The sequence below is a fragment of the Vanellus vanellus genome, assembly GCF_965231255.1.
Source record: "Vanellus vanellus genome assembly, chromosome: 6".
NCBI lineage: Eukaryota > Metazoa > Chordata > Aves > Charadriiformes > Charadriidae > Vanellus > Vanellus vanellus.
In genome coordinates, this window is record NC_138911.1 from 1453350 (window position 1) to 1479451 (window position 26102).

Consider the following 26102-nt stretch of genomic DNA (forward strand, 5'->3'; position numbering starts at 1 on the left):
TTGGACGGGGCTTGGAGCAACCTGGGCTGGGGGGAGGTGTCCCTGCCCAGGGCAGAGAGGTGGAAGTAGATGATCAAGGTCCCTTCCAATGCAAACCATGATTCTGTGATTCTATGTCATGGGGCAAAGACACTGAGGCTCACAGCTGGAGGCAGTACTGGCACAAAACCAGAGTCTGGGAGAAGCAAGAAGAGCAGAGACAGCTGAAGGTGGCATTGTCAGGTGGGAAAACGGCAGCGTCACACCTGCCCAGTGACGCCCAGGTCCTGGTTGAAAACCAAACAATAGAGATGACGTGTTCAGACAGCGGTCGGACCAGGTGGGAGCTGCTGCGAATACTGCCCTGTGTGGGAAAGCGGGAATTGGGGACTGTGGCATGTGTGTGCTGAGCAAAAGGTGGTCAGCTGCCCCTGTTCCCCAACCTACCGAAAAGCAAAGTGATGGTGGAGAGCAGGGAGAGGTCTGCAGGACTGGACTTCGGAGCTGCTCACAAGTCCCCAGAAATAGTTGCTATTCCACCTGAAGGTGGGAGATGTTTCCTTTATGGAAACAGGTCGGTAAAACAGAGGGAACCACCTCCCCAAATTACCCCTCTCCTGCTGTGGTTGGGGAAACAGCCCCAAAAACAGTCTTTGCGAGTGCCAGCATGTCACCAAAGAAGTAACCAACTCCAACAGCCACTTCTCTGCAGGGGAACAACCCATAGCGTGCCCCAGTCACCACCAGGTCCGCGTTAAAGCCGACACAAGGACTAGGGCTGGGCTGAGCAGGGAGGGCTGGGGCTTGCGCGTCCCAGATCCTCCGCGACTGGCCTCGCCTGGGGTCCTCGGCTCCCCGTCCCGAGCTCCGTCCAGGCAAGGTGTGACAATCCTCTTGGGTTATTTGGTATCGCAGACAACAGAGCACCCCCTCCGTGTCCCCAGCGAGAGGACCCCTACCAGCCCCTGGCTGCGCAGAGAGAGGAGGAGGGGAACCGGGGTGGAGGGGGGGTTCGTTTGCTGGGCGAGCGGTTCCTGGAAGCCAGCCCTGCTGCTTGCCAGCTCTCTGTCACCTCCGAGGAATGCAGGGAGGATCCAGAGCGGTTTCCTCCTGAGCGCTCCTCTTTCCCTACGCAGCTTGTCCACCCCGCGGCCTCCACCCTCCTCCTCTGCCCCAGCTTCTCCTTCCAGCTCCCAGCCCCACGCAGCCCCCCATCCCCCCCCAACCGCTCTCTGCTCCCCCCACCTCGGCCACCCCAACCCCTCTGCCACCTCGCTGTCCCTCCTGGCTCTCCTCAACCCCTTCCCCTCTATTTCCTTTCTCTCCTCCTTCCCTCCTCTGCCCATCAACCGCTCCCACTCCGCCGCCTCCGGCTCCTCTCTGCGCTGCTCTCCAGCCGTCCTCAAGTGGCTCTAGATTACCTCCAGCCATCCGTGCTATGCGTTGTCTAGGAAATCCTAATACTTATTTTAAAACCCAGGTCCTCGGGAAGCCTGGGCAGGAGGAACGGGCGCTGCTGGTCCAAACCGCGCTCAGGGCATGGCTGGATTTGCCAATCCAACCCTCTGCGGCAGACCAAGGTCTAAGGGGCTGCCGAACTGCCACCGCCAAAGCTGCCGAACTGCTACTGCCAAAGCTGCTGAACTGCCACCACCAAAGCTGCCAAAATGCCTTCTTCTGGCTCCTCCGGAGCCAGCCCCATTTCGTAATCCTCCATCAGCCCCGCAGAATTGCAGAGAAGTAACTTTCCCAACAGCAAAGGCACAGTGGGGAGCATATCTCCACCACAGCGCAGGTGAGCGGAGGTCAGCCGGCGATGGGAGAGGACAAGGGGAAGCCCAGGAAGATCCCCGTCCCCCCATGTTGGGAGTGTGATTCCCTCGACCCCGCTCCCTTGCCACCGACGCACGAGAGGTGAATCCGACTTTCTCCAAAGGCGAACGAATTACTCACAGTTCTTTGTAATTGGCATCGTACAGAGTCGCCCACTTGTTCTGCTGGTGCGGCTGCCACTTTATCGACTGGTAGTTGGGATCCAAGTAGGAGCCATTCAAGCTGTCGTTATCCTGAATCAGGCCTGCGGTGAGGGCAAAATACCGATTTCAATCACTCCGCCAGAGTGTCCAGCCGGGTAAGAGCAGAAGGAAGCGCCCGGCGTTGCGTGGCCAGCCTGAAGCTTGTCTCCTGACTGCCGGGACGCCGCCACGGGCACGAGATAAGGGTCAGGATGAGCTCAGCGCCCTGCTCTCCCCCTGGGAGCCCAGTTGGGGTGAACCCCATGGGTTGGCACCCTATGGTGGCCACGTGCCCTCCTGCCAAGCGGTGTGCCCGCGCTGGCAGCAGGGGTTTGCGTACTGCGGGTATTAAGAGGAAAGGGACGGGGGAAAAGGGGGGAGAAAAATCCCACATACCGGGTGAGAGCGGTCCCGGTTGGTGCCAGGGAGGCGTTTGGACTCTGTCAGGGTTGAGCGGCACGGACCCCATACCCGGCTCCTGCTTTATCAGCCCGTTGAGCATCTGTGCGTTGAGGGTGTTGGGGGGGGACTCGGAGTGTTTCCGCTTCTTGGCAGGGTGCACCGGGAGGCTGCGGAGACCGGCGGGCAAGGAGAGGCTGAGCGGGACAAGCAAGAGGTGGGGAGGGAACAGCCCCACAGCCCATCACCAGGAAAAAGCTGGGATCCCACAGAAAAACCGAAACCTTCAACGCAGGGAGGCACAGGGTCTTTCAGGACCATCAACCACCTTCTCCCGCCCACCCCGTGACCGCCACGCTCTGTGCCATCCGCGCACTGAGCCACGTCTTTGCTTTCCTCTCGTCTGGCCCCACCGCCCAACTCCGAGCCGTGCGCTGCAAACCCCTGCGCCACACTTTGGGTCACCTCATGGAATGGTTTGGGTTGGAAGGGACCTTGAAGATCATCCAGTTCCACCCCCCTGCCCTGGGCAGGGACACCTCCCACCAGCCCAGGTTGCTCCCAGCCCCGTCCAACCTGGCCTTGAACACCTCCAGGGATGGGGCAGCCACAGCTTCTCAGGGCAACCCCCAGCAGGGGCTCACCACCCTCACAGGCAACAATTTCTTCCTAATATCTCATCTAAATCTCCCCTCTTCCAGTTTGAAGCCATTCCCCCTCGTCCTATGGCTCCCCTCCCTGATTCAGAGTCCCTCTCCAGCTCTCCTGGAGCCCCTTTTAGGCACTGGAAGGGGCTCTGAGGTCTCCTCGGAGCCTTCTCTTCTCCAGGCTGAACCCCCCCACCTCTCCCAGCCTGTCCTCCCAGCAGAGGGGCTCCAGCCCTCCCAGCATCTTTGTGGCCCTCCTCCGGACTAGCTCCACATCTCCACCCCGATGCCTTCCCAGCTCGCTCCCACACAACCAGGTCACACTCTGGAACTTGCAGTTAAACCCAATTAATTTTGGCTCTTGCGTTCTGCAAACCTCCAACCTCCCATTCCCTCCCTCCCCGCTTCCCCAGATAACGCCGCGCAGCCCCGGCACCCCGAGGCCTTACTCTGCTCCGTGTTGCTGGAGTAACTGGTGCAGCATCTGGGACTGCTGGGCATGGTGGAGGTCGGCCGGCGCCATGCCCTGCCCGATGCCGTACGGCGGCATGAGGGGCTCAGCCTTCATGAAGATGTCCCGCTGCAGGCCGGGGTAGTGAGGGTTGTGCTGCTGCTGGTGCGGGTGAGGGGGCGGCGGGGGCGGGGGGGGACCCTGAAGGTGGGGGGGCGGAGGGGGCGGCGGTGGCGGAGGATGCTCCAGGCGAGAAGGAGGAGTCATGTGGCACATGTTTTCGGGGGTCATGGTCCGCAGGAGGTGAGGATCTTGAAAGAGAGAAAGAGCGACAGCCGTTAGACCGCAGGTAGGGCCACGCGCCGCGTGTCCTAAGCCTGTGACCGGCCCAGACGTTCTCCCCGTGAGCCATCCCAGCCGTGGCTACCTCCCTGAACCCGCACCTCCATGCCCCTCCCGCCCCGCCTCAGCGCGGCCATGTCCCCGCAGCCACGCTCACGTGCCTTGCGATGGCCACCTTGCCCTGCACTGACTTCTCCTCCCAGGCTCCTTCATGGCCCCGGCACCCCACAGACACCCACGGGTCTCCCCAGCACGAGAACCACAGCAGTGCCGCCCTTCTCCTGTCAGCAGCTGTGGCTGTCCACTCCAGACACCGTCTGTCCGAGCGGTATCTACAGAGCGAGGACACAGCAGGGTCTCGGCTGGCTGGGGGACAAAGGGACACGCAACACTACGAGACTGGGTGTCTTGCGCCGTACGTCTTCTGAGACGAGGCGAGACCTGAAGGGGGAAGCACAAAGGAAGCAGGCGAGGCCCAGCGTCTTGAAGCTCGAAGAACCCAAACTCAAAGGGCAATCAGTTCCTCAGGCTGAGGGACAAGAGGGAAGATGCCCACAAACGTTCCCGGTATTTGCTAAACTTGGTGCCTCGCGTGGACGCTCTGCGGGGAAAGCGCGTCTTCAGGATTCCCCGGGGCAGCTTTCGTGCCAGCTGTCTATTCCATTTCAAATAGAATACCACATCAACCGCAATATTCCTGTAGCATCAAGGAACCGCACGGACCAAAGAACAAGCAGCAGGCAAAGGTCCAACGGTCGGCAACGGGGTCGGAAGCCTGTGCCTGGAAATGCAGAGCCGGAGGGAAAGCACCTGAACTTTGCCGAATTTTACCGATTCTGGGCATGGCCCGAGGAAAGTGCCCAACAATCACAGAATCATAGAATGGTTTGGGTTGGAACGGACCTCGAAGATCACCCAGTTTCATCCCCCCGCCCTGGGCAGGGACACCTCCCCCCAGCCCAGGTTGCTCCAAGCCCCGTCCAACCTGGCCTTGAACACCTCCAGGGATGGGGCAGCCACAGCTTCTCGGGGCACCCTGCGCCAGGGGCTCACTGCCTGCACAGGCAACGATTTCTTCCTCATATCTCATCTAAATCTCCCCTCTTCCAGTTTGAAGCCATTCCCCCTCATCCCTGCCTATGGCAGGGGGGTTGGAACTCGATGATCGTCAAGGTCTTTTCCAACCTAAACCATTCTATGATCCTATCACTCCATGCCCTTGTAAAAAGTCCCTCCCCAGCTCTCCTGGAGCCCCTTTAGGGACTGGAAGGCCGCAATAAGGTCTCCCCGGAGCCTTCAATGCCACAATACACCCTTGTGGCAAAGAAGACCCACTTCATGATGCCAGAGCTCCTTGCAGCTGTGGGCTGCAACACCCTGCCAAGAGACCAGACTCTCACCCACCGAGAGCCTTGGGAAGCCAAAGGTGGGATTCATCCCACGGGTCAGCTGAGAGCTCGGGGTCCCAGCTTGGTGCGTTGCCTGGTCTCCTCCACAGTCCCACCAGAGAGCTGTCCCCTGGAGGCCCACCCCCAGCTTGGGCCCAGAGGCACCAAAGAAGACTCGTCATTGTGTTGGAGCACCACCGTGCAAGGACACTTGCTGGGCTCTTCTCCAACGGGAGCAGAGACAGGCATGGGGACAACCAGAGAAAAGAAGGGACAACTGAAGGACCCCAACACCTCCAGCTCATCAGCATCACCCCTGAGGACTTCTGGTGGGGCACTTACTTGTTTGGTTTTCTTTTTTTTTTTTTTTTTTTTTTTTTAAATTTAAACCAGAAGGAGACTTTGATCTCTACATTTCAATAAACAAAAAGGGACATTCAAATGAGATCCCACCTTTTTCCACCTCTCCTCGGAATCGGATACTGAAGCCGCGCCACGACTAGGGTCGATTTGACTATATCGCCATGAAAAGCAAGGCTTGGAGGGGCATGCAAATCCCCCTCCCTTTCTGCAGCTGGCCGTAAACTCCATCCACGGCGCTCAGCCGAGGGCTCTAACGAGAACCGAAACATTTCCGGAGGCTAAGAGCAAAAAGGAAAGTGTGGGAAGTAAAGCAAGGTGGTTGATTCTCACCCAACGCGCCTTGAGAACGACTAGAAATTAGCGATTTGCCCCAAGGAAATAATCTGAGTAATTTTACTGAAGAAAACCACACGCGTTGGTGAGAAAAGCCGATGCGTTGGAGAGACCCGAACAGGCTCAGCGCTCGTCTCCGACAGAGCAGGACACGATTTCTGTCTTCTCTGAATTTAGGACTCCGTATGACAGCGCCGACAGCACTGAAGGACGGAGGACGCCAGTGACCGCACCGGGGAAGTCCTAACACCGCTCTCATCGCAACTCGGCCCCAATGACACGACTAAGGGCCTGCTCAAACTTTCCGGGAATCGTCAGCGCTGCCATCGTTTCAGCAGCTTATTTTTAAGGTTTTAATGCACCCTCAACACAGAGAGAGCTTGTGCCGAGGGCACGTGGAAGGCAAAGATCTGAGCGCGATGAATTGCAACGATCTCTTACTCCAGCTTCTCTGTTCTCACTGCAGAAGCCGTAAAGAGGAGAAAGGAACTGTAAAGAGAAGGAACTTTTTACCCGGAACACGCTTCTTTAGCAAAATCCAACCCTTCTCCGGCCAGGTTCTGCAAGCGAAGAAAGGCAGTGGGGGAAAAATACAGGAAAAGGATGATCGCGCGCAGGAGAAAGGAGCTGACAGACCGCCAGCGGATCTCTGCAAGGAAATAGGTGCACAGAAGAAGCTCAGTGCTCAAGATTTCACGCGTGAGCCAACCCGCCTCAGAACAGCGCAGGCTGAAGACGTCAGGCGGAGAAAAATACGACTTTACAAGTTTTCCCAGGAAAATGTGAGGGAACACCTTGGGTGTGGGTGAGTGGGAATTTGAGGCGTTCGCAGGCAGCTCCTGGAGAAGCAGGTAACGGAAGCCTCGTGTGGAAGTTCACCATTTCTCCTGCGTGGAAGTCCCTCCCTTCCATCCTAGGGCTAAAGCAGAAGATCTCCATAACACTCCAAAAGCCCGTGCTTGCTCGGGAGACTGACAGCACGGTCCTCTAAACACCACCAAAAAAAAAAATCAGCTAAACTCACGGGACCCTCCTGAGACCTTCCCAGGATCCGGGGCACCACATCTGGGCCGACAGAGCCCGTTCGGACAGGTTTGGTCAAAACCTGGTAGCGAGGGGGGTGCTGATGCCCACCCGAAACACATCACCTAAGAGAGAAACCGGAACCGGCAGTCACGAAACGGTGCGGCTCGAGCCACTGCCTCCGAACGGGAGCTCCTCGCCGGCGTTCCCCGCCCGTGGGAAACACGCGGCCTGGTCTCCGGCCCCACCAAACCAGCCTCCACCCACCTTTTCTTCAACGGGTCAAAGCTCATCTGTTTTTGCAGCCTTTGCCCAACGGCTGGAGGTGTGCCTGCAGTAGCCCCCACGTTCAGGTGGCCCCACGGGGTACCAAAGTCCCCGCAGAAATGAGGGACTGCATCCCGGGACGCTTGGCCGCGGGGTATAAGACAAAGCTTCTTCGTGCCCCGCTGGGGACATCCCATTAAGTTTAAGCACCAGGAAATCGCAGGAGGGAGGAAACACAGGCAGGGACCGGCCAAGCCCGTCGCAGAGCACGGGGAGACGGAGGGGGATAGCAGGGAAGAGATCTGCTGGGTTTTGGCCAGGTTGCTCCCCATAGCGGGTGCCACCAGCCAGGCTTGAGCCACGCTGGGCTGGATGGACTTTGGTCTCGGAACGACCAGTCAGTGGTTGACTAACGAGGCCAAAGCACTTGACCAGGACTCAGAAAACGCCTCCCATTGCAAGGTCTGGAGAAGCGAAACGTATTTATGCCGAGCCCTCCTACTGCAGGCGGCCGGGGCAGGGCCACTTCCACCCGTCCACCCGTTCTGCTCCACTCAAAGGCCTTCTGCTGCCCACCAAGATGTCTCAGTGCCCTTTTCCAGCACAAATCGAACTGGAATCCTCTGCCCATGCTCGCAGGCAGGGTCCTGCTCCGGGGCCAGCCTGCCTTCTGGAGCCATCTCAAGGACGGCCTAGCCAAGCACCAGGGCTTCGAGGAGGAGGAGAGGTCTCCACCCTCTGGAGTTTGGAGATCAGGACCTCGCCTTCACTCAGTGGCCAGGGCTGACTGGTGACATCCCTGGGACAGAGCATCCCTCTGCTTTTCAGCTGGGTAGAGGCGGTATCGGGCACACCATCCCCTTTACCCAGCTCTGCTCCTGCCACCCTGCCTGGCGCTCAACTCCCGCCCCCGGAACCGGGAGCAAAGACTACCAAAGCTCAACAAGGCAGCGTTGCCGCTGCAAGAAACGCATCTTGACAACATCTTAAGTGAACGTCCCGACCCTGCAGCTCGCTCAGCCTCGGCACTGGTGGCTCGGGTACAAGCTGGGAGACCTCGCGCAGCTTTTGAGGGACAACCCGTGCAGGAGAGGTCGAGAACATGCCCTCACAGCAGACGCTGCATCTCCACCGTGTCCACAGCACGTGGCAATTTCCACGGGCTTCTAACCAGGGTGGGGACAGGGGATGACGCATTTGCCAAACGCAGGACCCACACTCCGCGCTCCCAGCTCCAGGGGACAACCAGGTCCGGGAATCTCACAAGGAAGGAGCTGCTTCACAGGGGCTCTCCGGAGCCTTTTCTCCTCCCCAAGCAGAGGTGCTGCTGCTCTGCCAGCGCGTCAAAGCAGCTCTCTCCCGCGGTGAGCAGCCCGGCCTCTTTGTTATATTTAAGGAAGGGCCAGGAGGAATTCCAGGGATTTTTTTTAGCAAGATAAACAGAACTCTTGACCTCTTCCATCAAAAAAAAAAAAAAAAAAAAGAGCAGGCGCTGTTCCTGGTGGGGATTGGGCTGGAGCTTGGGGAAGAGGGTGCTGCTGCCGAGGGGGAAGGGAGACCAGAAGCAACCTTCCTTCCTCCCCGAGGAGTTTCTTCCACCAAAGAGCAGTGAAGGTCACCAGAGGAACCAAACAACGCTCGGTGGCTTCCCCAGGAGGAGGCAGAAGGGTCTGGCAGTGACCCTGCCAGCACGTGGGGCGACCCAGCTCTACCTGCTCATTGCAGGGGGAGCAGGAGAACCCCTCCCCCAAGATGAACTGGCCCCACTGGAGAAGAGGGAAGGGCTGGGAAAGAACTTACTGCTGAACGGCGGGTTCATGTCTGTCTCCCGGAGCCGGGCTCCATGTCCGGGACGCGCTCACGCTCCTCGCCTTTCGCTCGGCGGAGGGCAGGACGAGGAGGTTCGGAGGTTCCACATCCCACCCTGCCCGGGGACAAGCCGCACCGCCGATCTCTCCCCCGTAGAAGTGGATTCCCACCTCGCCTTCTCTCCCGTTCCCTCGCTCGCTCGCTCGCTCTCCCCCCTTGCAAAGACCGGCAGCAGAACAATAGGCGAAAGTCTAGGGATATTTACTAACTGATAATCTCCCCACGTATTGCAGCCGCCTGTTTTCTCCCGTCTGATAAAGATTTCAGAGCCAACCACTTGCACAGAACAAAGAGGGGGGAGGATGTGGGGTTTGGGGTTTGGATTATTATTATTATTATTATTATTTTTTCCCCCCCTTCTGGCTCCTCTCTCTCTCTCTCTCTTTCAAGCACTTACCGTTCACCTGCTGAGGGGAATAGGCTTCTGATCCCGAGTCCGGGGGAGAGTCGGGTAAAGTGCTGCGGAGCAATAGGGAGAAGAGAAGGGAAGGTCATTTTAAACCAACTTCCAGCACAACCCATAGGTCCGGTTTGATCCCAGCACCCTCCAGGCTCCGGTCGGAAATCCCAGCCGTGCCTGCGGCAGATCCCCGTCACCCCAGGGACGAGCTCGGGACTGTCCCTGCTACCCCGTTCCCCACAGCCGGGACCGCAGGAGCGGGGACAGACGCGTTGTTGACCTGCCAAGGAGAGCCCTCCAGTTTAAAAGAAGCCAAACAGCAATTTATCCGTTTCCTTGGAGAAAGACCGTGTGCTTCACCACGGGTAAGCGGGAGGCTCCCAGGGGATGTGGTGCCCAAAGGTGAAGGTTTGGATGCCCACGGGATGGATTCTGCCTTATGACCTGTACGAACCTGAGCACCACCACAGCTGCTGGCTGTATCACCCCGGCTCTACTCCACCATCACCAGGAGCAGGGTTTGGCGCCGAATGCCACCAAATAAAAGGGGGAGCTCTCAGCTGCCTTCTCCAGCACGCCCATGGCTCAGGGACGGCAGGACCGAGGACCAGCCCTGTCACGTGTGGTGACAGATGCACTGCAGGTTACCTCCTGCACCTCCTTACTCCACCTCGACCCAGCACAGACTCCGGGCAGTTGGGTTCTTCAGCCATTTCCGAAGCACCTCCTTGGAAATTCATTTGAACCAATTTTTCTTCTTTCTTTTCGCAGCCCCCCTCCTCGACAGGCGTCCCACCGCAGCAGAAGCTTGGGCCTCATACAGGGTAAAATTTCCACCACCCTGGTGCCCAAGTAAAGGGACTTGCCTATCCCGGACACCGGTTCTTCTCTAGCAGCGTTTTGGAGACCAAGCGTATGGAAAATGTTGAGGTCCTGCTCCCAGCTAGGCTGAGCCACCGTCACTGCAAGGCAAAGCTGCAGCAGAGATGGGCAGGGGGACGGTGGCCCTGCTGGCTGGAGCAGTGGTTGCCTATGCTCAAGTGAAGAGCTCACTTCACCTTAGCGTCTGCAGCGTGCTCCGTCCTGCGGAGACCTTTGGCAGGGAGACTCTGCCCGTTCATATCTGGGGTTGTCAGTGTCACACCGCCTCGGCGAGTCCCGGCAGGTTTCAACAGCTCAGAACCTCGGCAACGTCTGCTCCATCAAAGACAAACCCGGCTGTTTTCCTCCCCACCTCCTGGCACCTCGTTCCTCATCACAACTGGATTTTCAACGGGGAGCCTTTTCCATCCCCCCAATCTTACACCACCAGCTCCACGGCTGCAAAATAATCCTAGACAAACCAGTGCTGCTCGGACAAAAGCTGGCCAAAAAGCCAACGAGGGCCTTAGGGCTGTGGGGAGGAAAGATGCAGTCCACCACGCTCATGCCTCTCTGAAACTCTGCTCTTGACGGCACCCACAGCTACAGCTGCGAACCAGGACACCCACCAGCACCTTCCTGCATCGGAGGAGCCCAAGACCCAGTAAATGGGTTCTCCACAGTAAGCGGTACAAAGCAGTAGCTGGAGAGGGATGAGGTAGGGTAACCCCAACAACGAGCCCTCACCGTGCTTCCCTCAACCTTCACCTTCACTCGTAGCACCTTTCCACCACTCTCTTCCTACGCTTGGTCTGGAGCATCTATCACCAGCTTTAGTTCCAGGCTCCTTGCCACGCTGGCCGTGACTTCATACTGTATTTCCCATGAATTTATGAGGATCGGTGCCTCAGCAAGCCAAGTTTTGGCCAATAACAAGGGCCCCGGACAATCCGTGGAATCCTGGAGGCTGGAAAAGGCCTTGCAGCAGAAAGGTGGACGCTGCAGAATTCACGTAGGGAGGTAGTGTGGATGTGCCCAGTCCAAGGGAAGAGTTTGTGTCCAACATGTGAGACATCGCTCCTCCAGGAAAAGCCTAGTACAACGGGGAAGAGCCATTCTGGGATGCTGAAGAAACGCTGCCATCAAAGCTGACCCAGTTCACCTGCATCTAAACCAAGGTCTCTACCTCTAATGGCAAGCCACGATCCTTACTCATGACCTCTCACAGCCTGGAGAACGCCAGATGCATGCAGAAGAAAGGGACGTGCCGAGGCATCACGTCACGCTTTTGGGCACGGCTCCCCCAGAGCAGCACGCAGCCTTCTGGGCAAAGGAGAACTCCCAGGTGCGGGAATGAAAAAGGGGAGATTTTGTTTAGCTCGTCTCTTTCTGAAAGATCTTTCCAAGTTCATCCAAAGGGCCAAAGTCATCCCAACGGAGCTGCATTACAGCTGAATCACTGGTTTAGCGTGCTGGAGGCCTCCCAGTCCGGGAATTGCCACGCCGTACTTGCTGGCAACACTAGAGGGCACAAGGCAGAGGGCGAAAAGCCAGCCGGGGGCTGGCAGAGCTGAGCACTGCTGGGGCTGTCCTGGCCTCCTCACCCCCATACATCCACCGTCTCCGCTGGAGAAGGCACAGAGATTGGTTGTGCAGAGAGTGCTCCAGGGCCACCCATCACCTGTGCTGCAGGTTGGACCACGGCACAGCTCCTCCTGGTATGACCGTTGCCAACCGCCAAGGCCTCCGGCTGATGGAATGTGCTGCTGCACGCTGATTTCCATCTGTCCACCTTCACATCATCTTCTCGTTTCACTCCCCTGTGGCTGGGGGAGAGCAGCACGGACCAGAGAGTTGCAGAGAATCATAGAATGCTTTGGGTTGGAAGGGACCTTGAAGATCATCCAGTTCCACCCCCCTGACATGCTCAGGGACACCTCCCCCCAGCCCAGGTTGCTCCCAGCCCTGTCCAACCTGGCCTTGAACACCTCCAGGGATGGGGCAGCCACAGCTTCTCGGGGCAACCTGCGCCAGGGGCTCACCGCCCTCAGAGTGAAAAATTTCCTCCTAATATCTCATCTCAATCTCCCCTCTTCCAGTTTGAAGCCATTCCCCCTCATCCTATCACATGTCCATTTAAGAAGACCCTCCCCAGCTCTCCTGGAGCCCCTTTAGGGGTTGGAAGGGGCTCTAAGGTCTCTGCGGAGCCTTCTCTTCTCCAGGCTGAACCCCCCCAACTCTCCCAGCCTGTCCTCCCAGCAGAGGGGCTCCAGCCTCCCAGCATCTCCGGGGCCTCCTCTGGACATGCTCCAACAGGTCCGTGTCCTTCTTACGTTGGGGGCTCCAGAGCTGGAGGCAGCACTCCAGGTGGGGTCTCACCAGAGTGGAGCAGAGGGGCAAAATCCCCCCCCTCACCCCGCTGGCCACACTTCTTCTGATCCAGCCCAGGATGTGGTTGGCCTTCCGGGCTGCGATCGCGCATTGCCGGCTCATGTTGAACTTCCCGTCAATCAGCACGAGGAATAAGAGACCAGACACGTTCTTCCCTTTGGGTCTCCAGGCAGTAAAGCTTTACGTGTCAGCCCCTATCCCGGCCGCCACCATAGGACCGTACCCTCTCCGCGTGCCGTGCCTGCCAAAGCGCTCTCTACTGACATGGGCTCTTGTCTGGCCCCTTCGGCCGCTGCAGATGGCTGCTGCCACGTCGCTGCGCTCTCAGCCTGCCACGGTCATTCCCTTCCTGCCTGTTCTGGGCAAGGCCATCCCAGAGAGCAGGAACTCCATCTCTTCTCCTGCCAGGATGAAATGCCCAGTTGAGTCCATCAGCAATACTAAAACCAGGTCATCCTCGTCCCCTTCTCCGCGGCTGCATCCAGAGCGCGTTGCAAAGGAGCACAAATCCAGCTCAGATGCCATTTCTCCTCTTGAGCAGAGTACCTACAACATCAGGCCAAGAGAAGTCCATCTCTCTGCCCAATTTAGGCAACATCTTCCCCTGGGATAGTCACGGGAACATCCCGGAGACTGAATTTTGTCTTGTTCAAATTTATTCCGTGTCTCTTCCTTCTTAAAAAACAACACAGTGCCACATTATTCTCCCATCACACGTAGATGTGCAGCACAGACATCCTGGTCACCCAGAGCCCACGGCTCGACCACCACCTCCAGACATGGGGGATGTTACCGATCCTCTCCAACTCAATGCAAACAAAGAAGAACTTCCAAACAACCTTTCAGGAAACTTCAGGACCTACACTTGTGAACAAAGCATCTCTCCGTGACGCCAGGGCTTAACAGAGACAGACGTCGCCAGCAGTTAAGGCACTGTGGGACAAACTACACCAACCCTCCAGTTTGAAGGGTTTGAAGGACCCACCAGCCTGGAGGAGCACTTGTCCCACCACTTGCCCTTGTTCTGCCACCCCAACCCCACTTACCCAGGTGCGTAGGAGGCCTTGGGCTCTGATTTGATTGGAGGGACCACGTTGTTTAGGCAGTGGCCACCAAGGTAGCCCTTGGGCACCACCATGCCATTGTTGTTATTGCAGTTGAGGTGAGCACCGTAGCCGGGTCCACAAGGGTTGGCCAGAAGAGGACCATGGCGGATTGGGATCTGGCTGCCCGGGGGTGGAAGGTGGAGGGAACCGCTGGAAGCGGGGTTGGTCACATTGGCGATGGAGCTGGCAGGAGGCGCGTTGATGGTGGTTGAGCTGGAGGGCTGGGGGTGTGCATAGCTGGCTGAAGCAGGGATGTCAGGGAAACAGCTGAGAGAGAGAAGGGGACAACCTCAGCAGATGGACAGGAAGACGGCACTTTCCGCCCCCCCCCCCCCCCCCCCCCCCCTCCCCAGCCATGCAGCAATGGGGGACGGAGCCACTCGGGCGCTCTGGGACCCCCAGAAAATGGCAAAACAGGCGGCATTGTGGTGGCACCAGCAGGAGCGTACAGGGAGGCAGGTCCGTCACCTGGGTTGGTGGGACGGATCCAACCCCAAAGGTGCAAAATGCACCTGCGGAGCTGGAAAGACCAAAAGTGCCCAGGACACCAACCTCAAAGCTTGTGAAGACAGCAAGACCTGCTCACCATGCTTCAGCGTACAGACTGGCCGCTTTGTCACGGCAGCCCCAAAGGTCCTGCTCCCACCCCGCGGCCAAGGTCACCTTGATGGCTACCCAGGGCCGCTCCTCCCGGCTCCGCCAGTGTCGGCGCACGCGGGGAGACCCCGGCCCTTCTCCACGCTCGGGTTACGCTGGGGATTTAACCTTCCCCACCGAGCTCCTCGCGCTTGCTTTCCCATTGCTCACATTAAGGAAAAGTCTTGAGGGGAACGAGAGGGGACAGAAGAAACTCGGGGAATTCAAAGGCAAGAAGCCAGGAAGAGGCAGGAGGAAGAACTGGAAATGAGAAAAGGAGCAAAGAGAGATGGAGGAGGACTCTAGGATGGAAATTGCTTGACATCCCTCCCCAGAAAACACCAGCCAACGCTGTTCCTGCTGCGGAGCAAGGGGAGCACTTACATATCTGGTGAGTCCTCCTTGCTGATGTACTCTTCCAGGATGCTAGTGTCGATGTTCGATGGTTCCAGAGCTCCATTAATGTCGTGGCCTGCAAGGGGAGAGGAGGTGGAAGCGTGAGCCCTGAGAAGGACACCAAAGGCTCTCGCTTTGCAGGTCAGGAACACCACCAGACCTTTGGCGAGCCAAGAAACTGATCTAAGACCAGCAGATCCTTCAGTTTGGGGACTGCCGTCTGTCCACATCCAGTGTAAAACCTGACAGAGATGGGGTGCGTGGGGCAAGCCAGGGTGGTGGCACTACCTGGGAAGTTGGACCACACAGGTAGGGTTTGTCTACAGCAGTTTTTGAGCCATGTTCTGGCTGTGGAACACGTGGGCTTCCCGGGAGCGGGCTCAGGACACGTGGGAGAAGGGAGGTGGTGGGGTCAGGCCTGAGCTAGGCGAGACACATGGCTCCACAGAGCGCCAGAGCCAGGTCTTGCCCAACCACCACCACCGACTTGGGCGCTGACGTGGCCCTGCAACAGCTTCGTCAGCCAAGCTGCAGGCGCCGCTGGCCTCGCCGGGGCTGACGGAGGGGCTCCCCACCGGAGAGACCGATCCCCGCGGAGGCGAGGGCTGTACGCGCGGGCTCCGGGGGCGTTCTGGGAAAAAGGGTTTCCTTCCCTTTGGACCCTTTCCTCCTCTTCGCAGAGAGCCCTGGAATTTCTCCGCCGGTGCCACGACAGCTCTGGCTGAGCTCCCCACCCCGTTGGAGCCCTCCTCCCTCTCCTCTCCTCCGCGGGCAAGAGGTGGACTTCCCTCTCCTTTCTCCTGGAGGGTTCCTCCTCCTCCTCTCTCCCGTTCTGGGGAAGCTGGGCTGGGTTTTGTTGACAGAAAGTGCTTTCTTTATCTGTCTCTCTGAAGTGGGAGTCTGCAGCCCTCTGGGGTCGGTGCCAGCCCTCGGTGCCAAAGACACTGCCAAGAAAGTGGAAGAGAAGCTCCCCAGCTCCCCCACCTCCCCGAGCTCAGATAACGAAGACGGCCCTTCCCGAAAGACCCCGCGGCTCCACGGTGAAGCACCATGTCCCTCGGCCAGGAGAAGACCCTGACCCCTCACCTTCCCCCCATCCCTCCCCTCTCCGCAGACCATGCGCTGGGGAAAGGTCAACCGTTGAACCGCAAAACCCAGAACGGGGGTTTTTTGGTTGGTTTTTTTTTTTTTTTTTCAACCCAACCCCGGCCAATTGCAGCTCTCCCCTCTGCAAATCCCTTTCATACCAAGACAAGCAAATCGGCAGAAATAAATCCAGCTAGGAATTCTGCCAAGCGGACAGGGTGTGTGCGTGCGGATGGAGGGATCTAGCCTGGCTAGAGGGGGAAAAAAATGGGTAGCCGTTCACTCGCCAGACCCCTAACCCTTTGTGTGCCCCGCGCCTCCGCGGCAGAGCTCGGGGACTCGCGGGGAGAAGAGGGTGATGCTCTCCCTATGGGAACTCGTGCTATGGAAGGATGCATCTGGAGTTGCCTCCTGAAGTTGTAGCGACTTAGTAGCAACCATGCCCTGGTCCTGCTCTGAGTTATGGTTGACAGGACAAGAAAGACATTGAGGCGCTGGAGCATGTCCAGAGAAGGGCAACGGAGCTGGTGAGGGGTCTGGAGCACGAGCCCTGTGAGGAGCGGCTGAGGGAACTGGGGGTGTTAAGCTTGGACAAAAGGAGGCTGAGGGGAGACCTTCTTGCTCTCTACCTGAAAGGAGGTTGTAGCGAGGTGGGGATTGGTCTCTTCTCCCAAGGAGCAGGCGATAGGACAAGGGGAAATGGCCTCAAGTTGCACCAGGGGAGGTTTAGATCGGATATTAGGAAAAATTCCTTCACCAAAAGTGTTGTCAAGCACTGGCACAGGCTGCCCAGGGAAGTGGTGGAGTCTCCATCCCTGGAGGCATTTAAAAGATATGTAGACGTGGTGCTGAGGGACGTGGGTTAGTGGTGGACTTGGCAGTGCTGGGTTAATGGTTGGACTTGATGATCATAGAATCATACAATGGTTTAGGCTAGAAAGGACCTTGAAGATCATCGAGTTCCAACCCCCCTGCCATGGGCAGGGACACCTCCCCCCAGCCCAGGTTGCCCAAGGCCACGTCCAGCCTGGCCTTGAACACCTCCAGGGACGGGGCCTCAACAACCTCTCTGGGCAACCTGTGCCAGTGCCTCACCACCCTCACAGTGAAAAATTTCTTCCTAATGTTCAATCTGAACCTGCCCTCTTCCAGTTTAAAGCCATTCCCCCTCATCCTATCACTACATGCCCGAGTAAAAAGTCCCTCCCCAGCTCTCCTAGAGCCCCTTTAGGGACTGGAAGGCCGCAATAAGATCTCCCTGGAGCCTTCTCTTCTCCAGGCTGAACACCCCCAACTCTTTCAGCCTCTCCTCATAGGAGAGGTGCTCCAGCCCTCGGATCATCCTTGTGGCTCTCCTCTGGACACGCTCCAGCAGGTCCATGTCCTTCTTATGTTGGGGACTCCAGAGATGATCTTAAAGGTCTCTTCCAACCAAAACTATTCTATGATTCTATGACTGGAAGAGCTCATCAATGGCCAACACTATGAGTGCTTGTCTCCTTCACTCATCCCCAAGGACATCTGCCATAGCCTGCTCCCGACACTTCACCACGCGTGGTTCTACCAAGACACCTCTTCTACAAGCAGCCATTCCTTGGCCACTGTGACCCCTTCGCATTGACTGAAGCCCTTCTGCCCGAGGGTGAGCACTCCCCGCTCTCCAAGGAGCCAAGGACCTACCCGGAAAGGACAGGAGGCCCTCAATAGGCAGCAGTGTGCTGGGCTTTCCCATTTCTTTGCTACCTTGTCTTAAAAGTCACCTTCAGGAGCCCTCAGCTGAGACCCAGGCGAAGGGTGAGATAAGCGCCGTGACGCGAGAGGTGCGTCAGCTGCGCTGCTGCGGAGCTGAGACGCGATAACAGCCACGGTGGGGTCCGGCTGCGCGTGTGCCGTGGGAAAGGGGCTGCCCGCTAAAAATAAAGGACTTTCCTCTGTTTGGGGGACAGAGGCACTTGCCCCAGCCAGGGCGAAAACGGGGATGTCAGGGCAGTGGGTCTCGCTGGCCGACCTGCACAAGGAACGTCCCACCGCCCGTAGCGTCCCCGCAGGCCGGGCTCTTACCAAAAGCCAGCTTAGGTGATTAATTAAAAGCTAATACTACTCCATTGAGTCACGAGCTCCTAACGACACCAACAACGCTCCCTCCCCCTCCAAAGTGGGGATTAGGAGGGAGCAGGAAGCCACTGAGAAGGGACCCTGGGAAGCTCAACACCCACACGGCTCCGCAGGAGACGGACTCCCGCATCTCCTCATCCCAACGAAAGGGAGACGGAGGAGCCCAGGGAAGCTCTGAGCTTCCCCGTTCGCCCTCTCGCTGCGGGAAGAAGAGCAGCAATCCCCACAAAGCATCTCCTCCGCACCAGCTCTAAGTATATGGGAGTTCTCATCAGCCTTTGATGGCCCCAAAGCTCGGCAGGATGAGCTCCAGCCCCGAGCACCAAGCCAGGAGAGGTGCTGCAGGCACCCGCAGAGCTGCCCAAAGCGAACCATCTCACAAACCACCTTATTAGCGCGCTCTGCAGACACCGAACGTCCCAGGGCGGGAGGGTGCCAGGAGCAAGTGGTTCAGCCACTTCGACCCCGTACAGACACGGAGACTCCTCCGGCCAAACTCTTCCAGGACAACCTTCCATTTCGCAACTCCTTCAGCCGGTGGTGCTGCGGCTTTCAAACCTGCCGGGTTCCTACATCCTTGTCCTCCTCTCGGCCCCCGCACTGCCACCCCGCTCTCACACCATGTCACCCCTCTGGCTGCTCCGCTTTCTCACCCCTCCCTCGCCAAAGGGTTGAGGAGATCCCCAAAAAGTTAAACTTGGCCCGAAGAACAAGACGACGTTAAACCCGCAGCACCCTCCTGGTGAGCAGAGCCGGGCGAGCAGAGGCCCCCGTCCGTACGTGTGAGAATGTCAGGAATCCCAATGTTTGGACTGGTTTTCTCTGCCTTCCCCAAACCTCCAAACATGACTGACATCCAACCGGAGGTGCTTCCCGCGCCGCCGTCTCCTCCCTGCCCCTGCTCTGACAGCGTGGGTCTGCCAGGTCGCCCCTCCTGGTGACATCCTCCCCACTCCAGAACTTGCTCCCCTGTCCCGTTTTTAGGTGCTCCACCGCATCCCGCTTCCCACCAGGGATGGGCCCCGGGGCTCCGAAAGGGTTAACGGTGTCCGGCCCCCGCGAGTCGTCATATTTACAGGTCTGAGAGATTAAACCCAGAATTTACCACAAGCGATAGGCTGATAAGTTTATGGTATTTCTATTTATAACAGTCCCTCCCCCAACTATTCCTGCTCTGTTGCCTGTCTTCTAATCGCCCGTAATCCTGCCTGGGTCACCTGGGGGTGGGAGGAAGGGAGAGAGCTGAAGAACTTCATCCTGGGATCCGCTAACGAGAACCAGATGTGGGAACCTGGAGATGACAAGGGGGTCGACCCTTTTCACGGGCTGGGGAACATCAGGGAAGGGTTGGGGGGGACACCAGTGACGAGGAGGAAGAGGAGAGGCTGTGCCAAGCCCAGAGCATCCCCCTCCGCTCCCCCCGCCCCAGGGGCACTGAAGCCACGTACCGGAGGGTGAATTTTCGTTTTGGGTTTCAGGCACCCGCCAGGGGTTTGACGGGTTGGGATGACAAACGAAGCACCGTCGCTCTGACCCGAGTGCTGCGAGAGTCGGCGAGAAGAGGACCGTGGTTTAAGATGAACTAAAAGCTGCAGACCCTGGTAAGCCTTCCCTGCCACCTCAGTCCTGCCCAGTTCCCAAAACGGACAAGTGATGGCCTCCACCACGGGCTGCTCCGAAATCCCCGCTGTTTCTCCAAAACACTCGCCTGACGCATGGCAGATGTCACCGGCTGCAATGCCACCCCATGTTCACTTCAGATGGGACAAGGAGTACTCCAGTTGCACCGTGGCATCCCCCTCGATGCCACGATGGGGACAAGCATCTGCGGTCCCAAACCTTTGGAGTAATGCTGCTGTGCTGCCTTCGAATCGAGGGACACGCTGGGCAGTGCCCGGCGAGCGGCATGGCCAGGAGAGGGAGCAACCTGCAGGAGATAGTGGCACCAGCCCTTTGCTTTGAAGACCTTCGTCTACAGACGGGCCCAGGGCCGTTACCCTGCCGGGTTCAAACCTTCACCTGAAATGTGGTGCAAAGGGCAGGAGGCTCACTCACATCCGGAGCGGGCCGGGGAGCCGCCCGACACCGCACAGTGGAGAGGAACAGGCTTGTGGACATTGTGCTGGTGGTACGGCGCACACGGCTGGAGCATGCTGGAGAGCCCACAGCTTCTCATAGAATCATAGAATGGTTTAGGTTGGAAGGGACCTTGAAGATCATCCAGTCCCACCCCCTGCCCTGGGCAGGGACACCTCCCACCAGCCCAGGTTGCTCCAAGCCCTGTCCAACCCGGCCTTGAACACCTCCAGGGATGGGGCAGCCACAGCTTCTCGGGGCAACCTGCGCCGGGGGCTCACCGCCCGCACAGGGAAAAACTTCTTCCTAATATCTCATCTAAATCTCCCCTCTTCCAGTTTGAAGCCATTCCCCCTCATCCTATCACTCCATGCCCTTGTAAAAAAGTCCCTCCCCAGCTCTCCTGGAGCCCCTTTAGGGGTTAGAAGGGGCTCTAAGGTCTCCCCAGAGCCTTCTCTTCTCCAGGCTGAACCCCCCACCTCTCCCAGCCTGTCCTCCCAGCAGAGGGGCTCCAGTCCTCGCAGCATCTCCGGGGCCTCCTCTGGCCCCGCTCCAACAGGTCCATGTCCTTCTTACGTTGGGGACTCCAGAGCTGGAGGCAGTACTCCAGGTGGGGCCTCACCAGAGTAGAGCAGAGGGGCAGAATCCCCTCCCTTTCGGGCTGGTCCTTCAGCTGGTCACCCCAACCAGCAAAGCACCTGCCCAAGGACCTCCACTTGGCGCCCTCCCGGCACAAAGCGCATCAGGGGATGGTGTTTATGGGGAAACTGAGGCACAGGACACCGTGGTGACCAAACTGCTGCTGAGCAGGGAGGCACCAACAAAATATGTGGCGGGTGCATGATGGAACAGCACCAGGAGACCCCAGGAGCTCCTGGCTGAAGGTCCTACACCACAAGGTGCAGCGTCCCCTCTCCCAGCGGCTCTCCAGCACACACTGGGTGTCGAGCGTTGGTGGGACACACAGCTGAACGCAACTATCGCATGCTGGGCATGAAGGCCCACCAGTCATTGCCCAGTAGGGCATGTCATTGGCCGGTAGGGCACGGCGTTGCCCGTGAAGCTCAGCCAGCGGCACACCACGCCGGGGCGGCCGATGGTGCTGCGGTGAGGTTGCAGAGCCCCGGCGCGGCGCTGAGCACGTTCCCGTGGCCGTGCGCGAGGGGTTGTGCAATCGGCGGCTGCCGCATCGGCACATTCCCGGGCCCTCGCGCCGCTCAGCACCCCTCCTTCTGCATCCATCCCTCCCACCCTCCCCCCCCATGTTTATCCTTCGGTCCTGGCGGATTGGCTGCCGGCCTGGCCACGAGCACGAGGAATCCGTGCCACAGCTGGCTAACCAAACACCGCCTAAGCCCGAGGAGCTGTGGGGCTTCAGACCTCAGCTTCGGGTTCTTCTCCGTCAGCGGGGAGAAGCCCCGAGAGCATCCGGCGCCACGGCCCTGCTTCGCTCCGGCTGGGGATGGCACAACCCCCCCCGTGCCCGCGAGGGATGGACACGGCGAGGGACTGCGACAGAATCCTGTCCTTGCCCACTGGGGACGCAGCTCCTTGTGAAGGGACCATCTGCCCATCACTCCACGGAGCCGGGGGAAGATCCCTTCCGGCGGGAGGGACGGCGACCCCGCAGCCCCGTGCCTCCCCCCAGATACCGGCCCAGCATTCCTCCTTAATTAATGCTCTTTATTACCTGCCTGTAACGATAACCAGTCGCTCCCAGCAAAAGGGGCTCCCTGTAACCCGAGTGGGACGCCAAACCAGACCACTCCTCCGTCTCTCCTCGAAGCGCTTTCGGGACCACCCCAGAGCGAAGCCCCGGCTCTCCCAGGCACTGAAAGGGGCCCCCGGACCTTCTCCCTGAGCCGCCGCACGGTTCCTCCATGGGATGAGCCCCTCCTCAGGCCAACCCCTCTTATCATCTTCCTTCGGCCCCTCCAGGACAGCCGGCCGCGGTCTGCATGGGCTGCCAGGGGTGGAAAGGTTTGCGTGGGTCAATACATGCCAGGGTTTGCCTTCGGGGACCTTCACCTGATGCGACGGTGATGGAGCTACGCTGAGCTACACCGGCTGGTTACTCACGCCTAAACAGCGTCACCGAGCAGTTTCGGTCACGTTAGGACACTCTAACCTGTGCAAACGCAGCCCCTTCCCATCAAAAGAGGTAGGACCATCCCAGTCAATGCAGAGGTACAGCCACCACCCCGCGTCCCATCCCGGGGACGTCCCCTTGCCACCCCATCACTGAGGACAGCCCTGGCTCTCCAAAGCACCGGGGCAGCTCGTGCATCCCCTCTTCGTGCTGGAGCAGAACTAAGATCCAAAGTCACACCAGAAACACAGCCAAGGCTGAGCTCCGGGAGTCCGTGGGGCAGTATCTTGGGGAAAACACCAAACCCAGGACTAAGGAGATGGGGGTTCGCGAGAATTTGGGCATTAGCCAGAACCTGTGGACTCCAGGGAGCCGAATTAGGGTGTCACGTATTTGAAAGGAACGAACGAATGGAGAAACAGAGAGGGGCTTTGAGCATGGACCTCCTCCACGGAGAGGCCAGGACCGTACCCAGCCCGACCGTATCTGACCCCCCCCTCCTCCCTGGCAGCTCTCCTTCGCTCTCGGTGAGCTCCCAGACAGCATCCCACGTCCGACCCCACTGCAATCCCTCCCCGCCGAGAGGAGAAACTCTCCCACGCCAGCTTGGGGCGGGACGCAGGGAGAGTAGTGCATCAGAAGGGATGGAGATACGGCACTGGTGGGATTTAGCCAAGACCTCAGCTTTACCACAGAGAGCAAAAAGCGTTCCAGGGTCTCCAGCGGCCACGAAGACCCCGGGGCAACAACCTGACTGAAGACAGAGCCAGCGTTAGCGTCAAAACACGCGGAGTAATGAACCGCACCGCTACGAGGTACAACCAAACCACGGCCAGCCTGCAGCCCGGTGTCCAGAGTCAGTAGCACCGTCCACAGCAGCATCTCCACCTCCCCAGGAAAGCTCCTTCTGCTCTCACACAGCCCCACAACTCCTTAGCTTACGTGCACAGAAGAAGGTATCTGCCAAAAGGCGCCTTTGGAGAAGCTGGAAATTGTCCCTGATCATCTACCGTGGCCCACAGCGACCCTCACTCCCATACCAGCATTGCTCCTCCTGACAGATGAGGCGGATGGGGATATGCGACAGTGTCTATACCCGGTGTAGGTGCTTAGAGAGAGAGATAATGTCCTCTCCCCACCTCCAAGGCCTCGGAGAGGACAAGGTGTGCGGTGAGAGACATCCCAAGACAGCAGAGGCGCAAGGAGCCAGAGGAACCATCCCGCTGCGCCACGAGAGGACATGGGCATGTCCCTCAGGAACCATACCGCTGCGCCACAGCAGGACACGGGCATGTCCCTCAGGGAATCCTGCGGGAAAAGGTGGGCAGCTCGATGCAGAAGAGATGACCGAGCCCCGTCCTCCCTCCCAAACCTTCCCGAGCCTTCTTCTTTCTACTTCCTCCTCCCTACTGCCCTCCCCGCACCTTCTCCTCTTCCAGCCCCTCTCCAATTCCCCCATCTCCCCTTGTCCCATCCCTCCCCGAGCTGTTATCCCTCCGGACTCTCCCAAATCCCTTCTCTTTCCGGCTCTCCACCCTTGTCCCGGCCTCTCCTCCGCCCTTGCCAGCTGTGAACCTTGGCGTGGATAGAGCCATTGTCCTCCGGCCATCGGGGCCGAGGAGGAGGAGGGGAAGGTGTGAGAGGGGACACAGTGGCGCGTTTGTGTGCGTCCCCGCGGCCGTCAATGCCCTGCTTGTCCATTCATGCCCTAAGATGGCAGGAACAGCAGCGCCCACACAAGCGTCGCCATTTGGCGGGGTCCAAGGTGCCCGCCCAGGGGGGCACATTGCCCTGTTTGTTTGGAGTCCCGCAGAGGCAGAAGACAACGCCTTTATCTCCTTTCTCTGGGCTGAGGGTGTCGGAGGGTTGGGGGGGGGACGGGACGACGACACACACAACAGGACCAGAGAAGGCCACTTCATCTGGCGTCTCCCGCGCTCGGGGAGCACCGCACGAGGCTGGCTCTGCCACCCTCGCGCCTTCGTCCTCCGAGCCCGGGAGGAAGACGGGAATGGGGAAAGGCTTTTTAATTTGGCACAGGCTCCGCATCCCGTCTGCGGAGGCTCCTTGCTGCCGGTGGGCTCGCCGGACCCGAGGCAGAGCATCACCGTGTGCCCACCTCCATCACCTTGTGCCCACCTCCATCACCAGGTCCACACCGCCACGGTGTGCCGTGCCCGGAGCGGGATTACAGCCCACCGGCCGCCTTTCTTCACCAGGCTTTAGTGGGCTGCAATTAAAGGATCGGGCAGCTAAAAAAAAAAAAAAAAAAAAAGGAGACATAAGCCAAAGTTTGTGTGCTCCTCTCTGCATCTGCTAACTTTACCTCGACCGCGAGTTTTTGGGGGGCAGGAGTCACCTTTCTCTACGGGGTAACACCTACGCGCAGGAGCTCCCTGCGGCCATCGCGGCAGCGTGGTGCTTTTCCCTATCAGCATCAAATTTCTTCTGTGCGAATTATTACCGGCGCATATCGGCAATACAAGAAAAAAAAAAATAAAATATTTATCACCAGCTACGTCCCGGTGTTGAGCAGAGACTGTGACCCAGAGCTTTGCCGTGCTCGGCGGTGACCGGGAGAGGCACAGGGACTTGAAAAAGCTGATGGCGGACGGCTGAGGAGCGCCCTACCGCCAGGGAGAGAGCCCAGGGACACAATCCCTGGCCACCAACCTCGCTGCGGGGCCACCAACGCCGCCGGGCTTGTGGCTCCTTTTCCAGGCTCTTTAGGAAATCCAGGAGGATTTGGCCAAAGGAAACTTTGGCGATCCAGGAGCGGCTCCGGAGACGGCTTTTCAGCCCAATTCTGAAGACGTGCGCGCCGCCCACGTGGAGGGACGCGGGGTTTGGGGCTGCACCGCCTCTCCCGGAAACCCCCCAGCACGAAACAATCCTTGGGAAGATTAACAATCAAACAGCAACGGAATACAAACCTACAGGCAGCCAAGCATCGCCTGGAACACCACGTCCAGCTCCGGCGTCTCGTTCCTCCCTTCTAACTGGGAGGCAACAAGGTCTCTCCTGTCCAGTCTGGAGAGCCTCCAAAAGAGGCTGAGTGGAAGAAAGCGGAGCGATTTATCTAGATGGGACTTTCGCCAGGGCTTGGGGAGGGCCATCGCTGCTTTTGTGCAACCAACACCCATCTATCAGGAGCAGGAGTGTCGGCTCACCGGGCTTTTCCTTCTTCTCGCCCAACTGGGACGTGCAACCCCACAGCACTCCCGCTCAGCCCTACGCTGTGACGGCGTTTGCCCCAGAGCCGAGTCCCGCGAAAATCACAAAGGGCACCAAAAGCGTCTCACGCCGTTGGGTTTTGTTATGGGTTGAGGAACCCGCAACGATTTATTGTTGTTCAGACAATTATTCTCTCACCCGATGAGCCCTCCCCACCCGGGAAGGGGAATCGGGGAAAAAAAACAAGGAAAGCTGAGGGTTGAAATATAACCGATTAACATGAATAACACTAAAGAAGCAATATTGATCCCGATACCAATATAAATACAGAGGGATTATCCTCAGCCCACTCTATCCGTAGAAGCCGTGTGCTCCCCGCAGGGACAGCCAATGTGGGACACCGCCAGCGCTGCGGCTTCGGGAGGAAGGGAAGGGCTCGGGGCTCCGGCACCGGGGCGAGGAGTTCTCAGCATGGCAGCCATCACGGGAGAGAGAGAACTCCTCAGCAAACCTTCTAATTTATATGGAACGTGCCATTCGTGGCATGAAATAACCCTGTTGGCAGCTTGGGGCAAGTGTCCGCGTCTCACTCCTCCTCGTCCCCGCACCCGGTGAGCTCAAAAACACCGAGACCTTGAAACCCGCACACCATCGCTGGCTGAAAAGGGAATATTTTCACCAATTCAGGCACTCGAG

General features: G+C 58.6%; 1 protein-coding gene across 1 annotated transcript in view; it reads right to left on the reverse strand.

Annotated features, from left to right (window-relative positions):
- The window catches only part of MYRF (myelin regulatory factor), a gene marked incomplete at both ends in the record, with an annotated part of 68253 nt that overhangs the window by 24729 nt on the left and 17422 nt on the right, over positions 1-26102 (reverse strand). The window contains 6 exons of the mRNA XM_082485231.1: positions 1933-2056; positions 2391-2590; positions 3490-3802; positions 9474-9535; positions 13775-14101; positions 14855-14942. Coding sequence (XP_082341357.1) covers positions 1933-2056; positions 2391-2590; positions 3490-3802; positions 9474-9535; positions 13775-14101; positions 14855-14942 — 1114 coding nt within the window. The remainder of the gene's footprint in view (positions 1-1932; positions 2057-2390; positions 2591-3489; positions 3803-9473; positions 9536-13774; positions 14102-14854; positions 14943-26102) is intronic.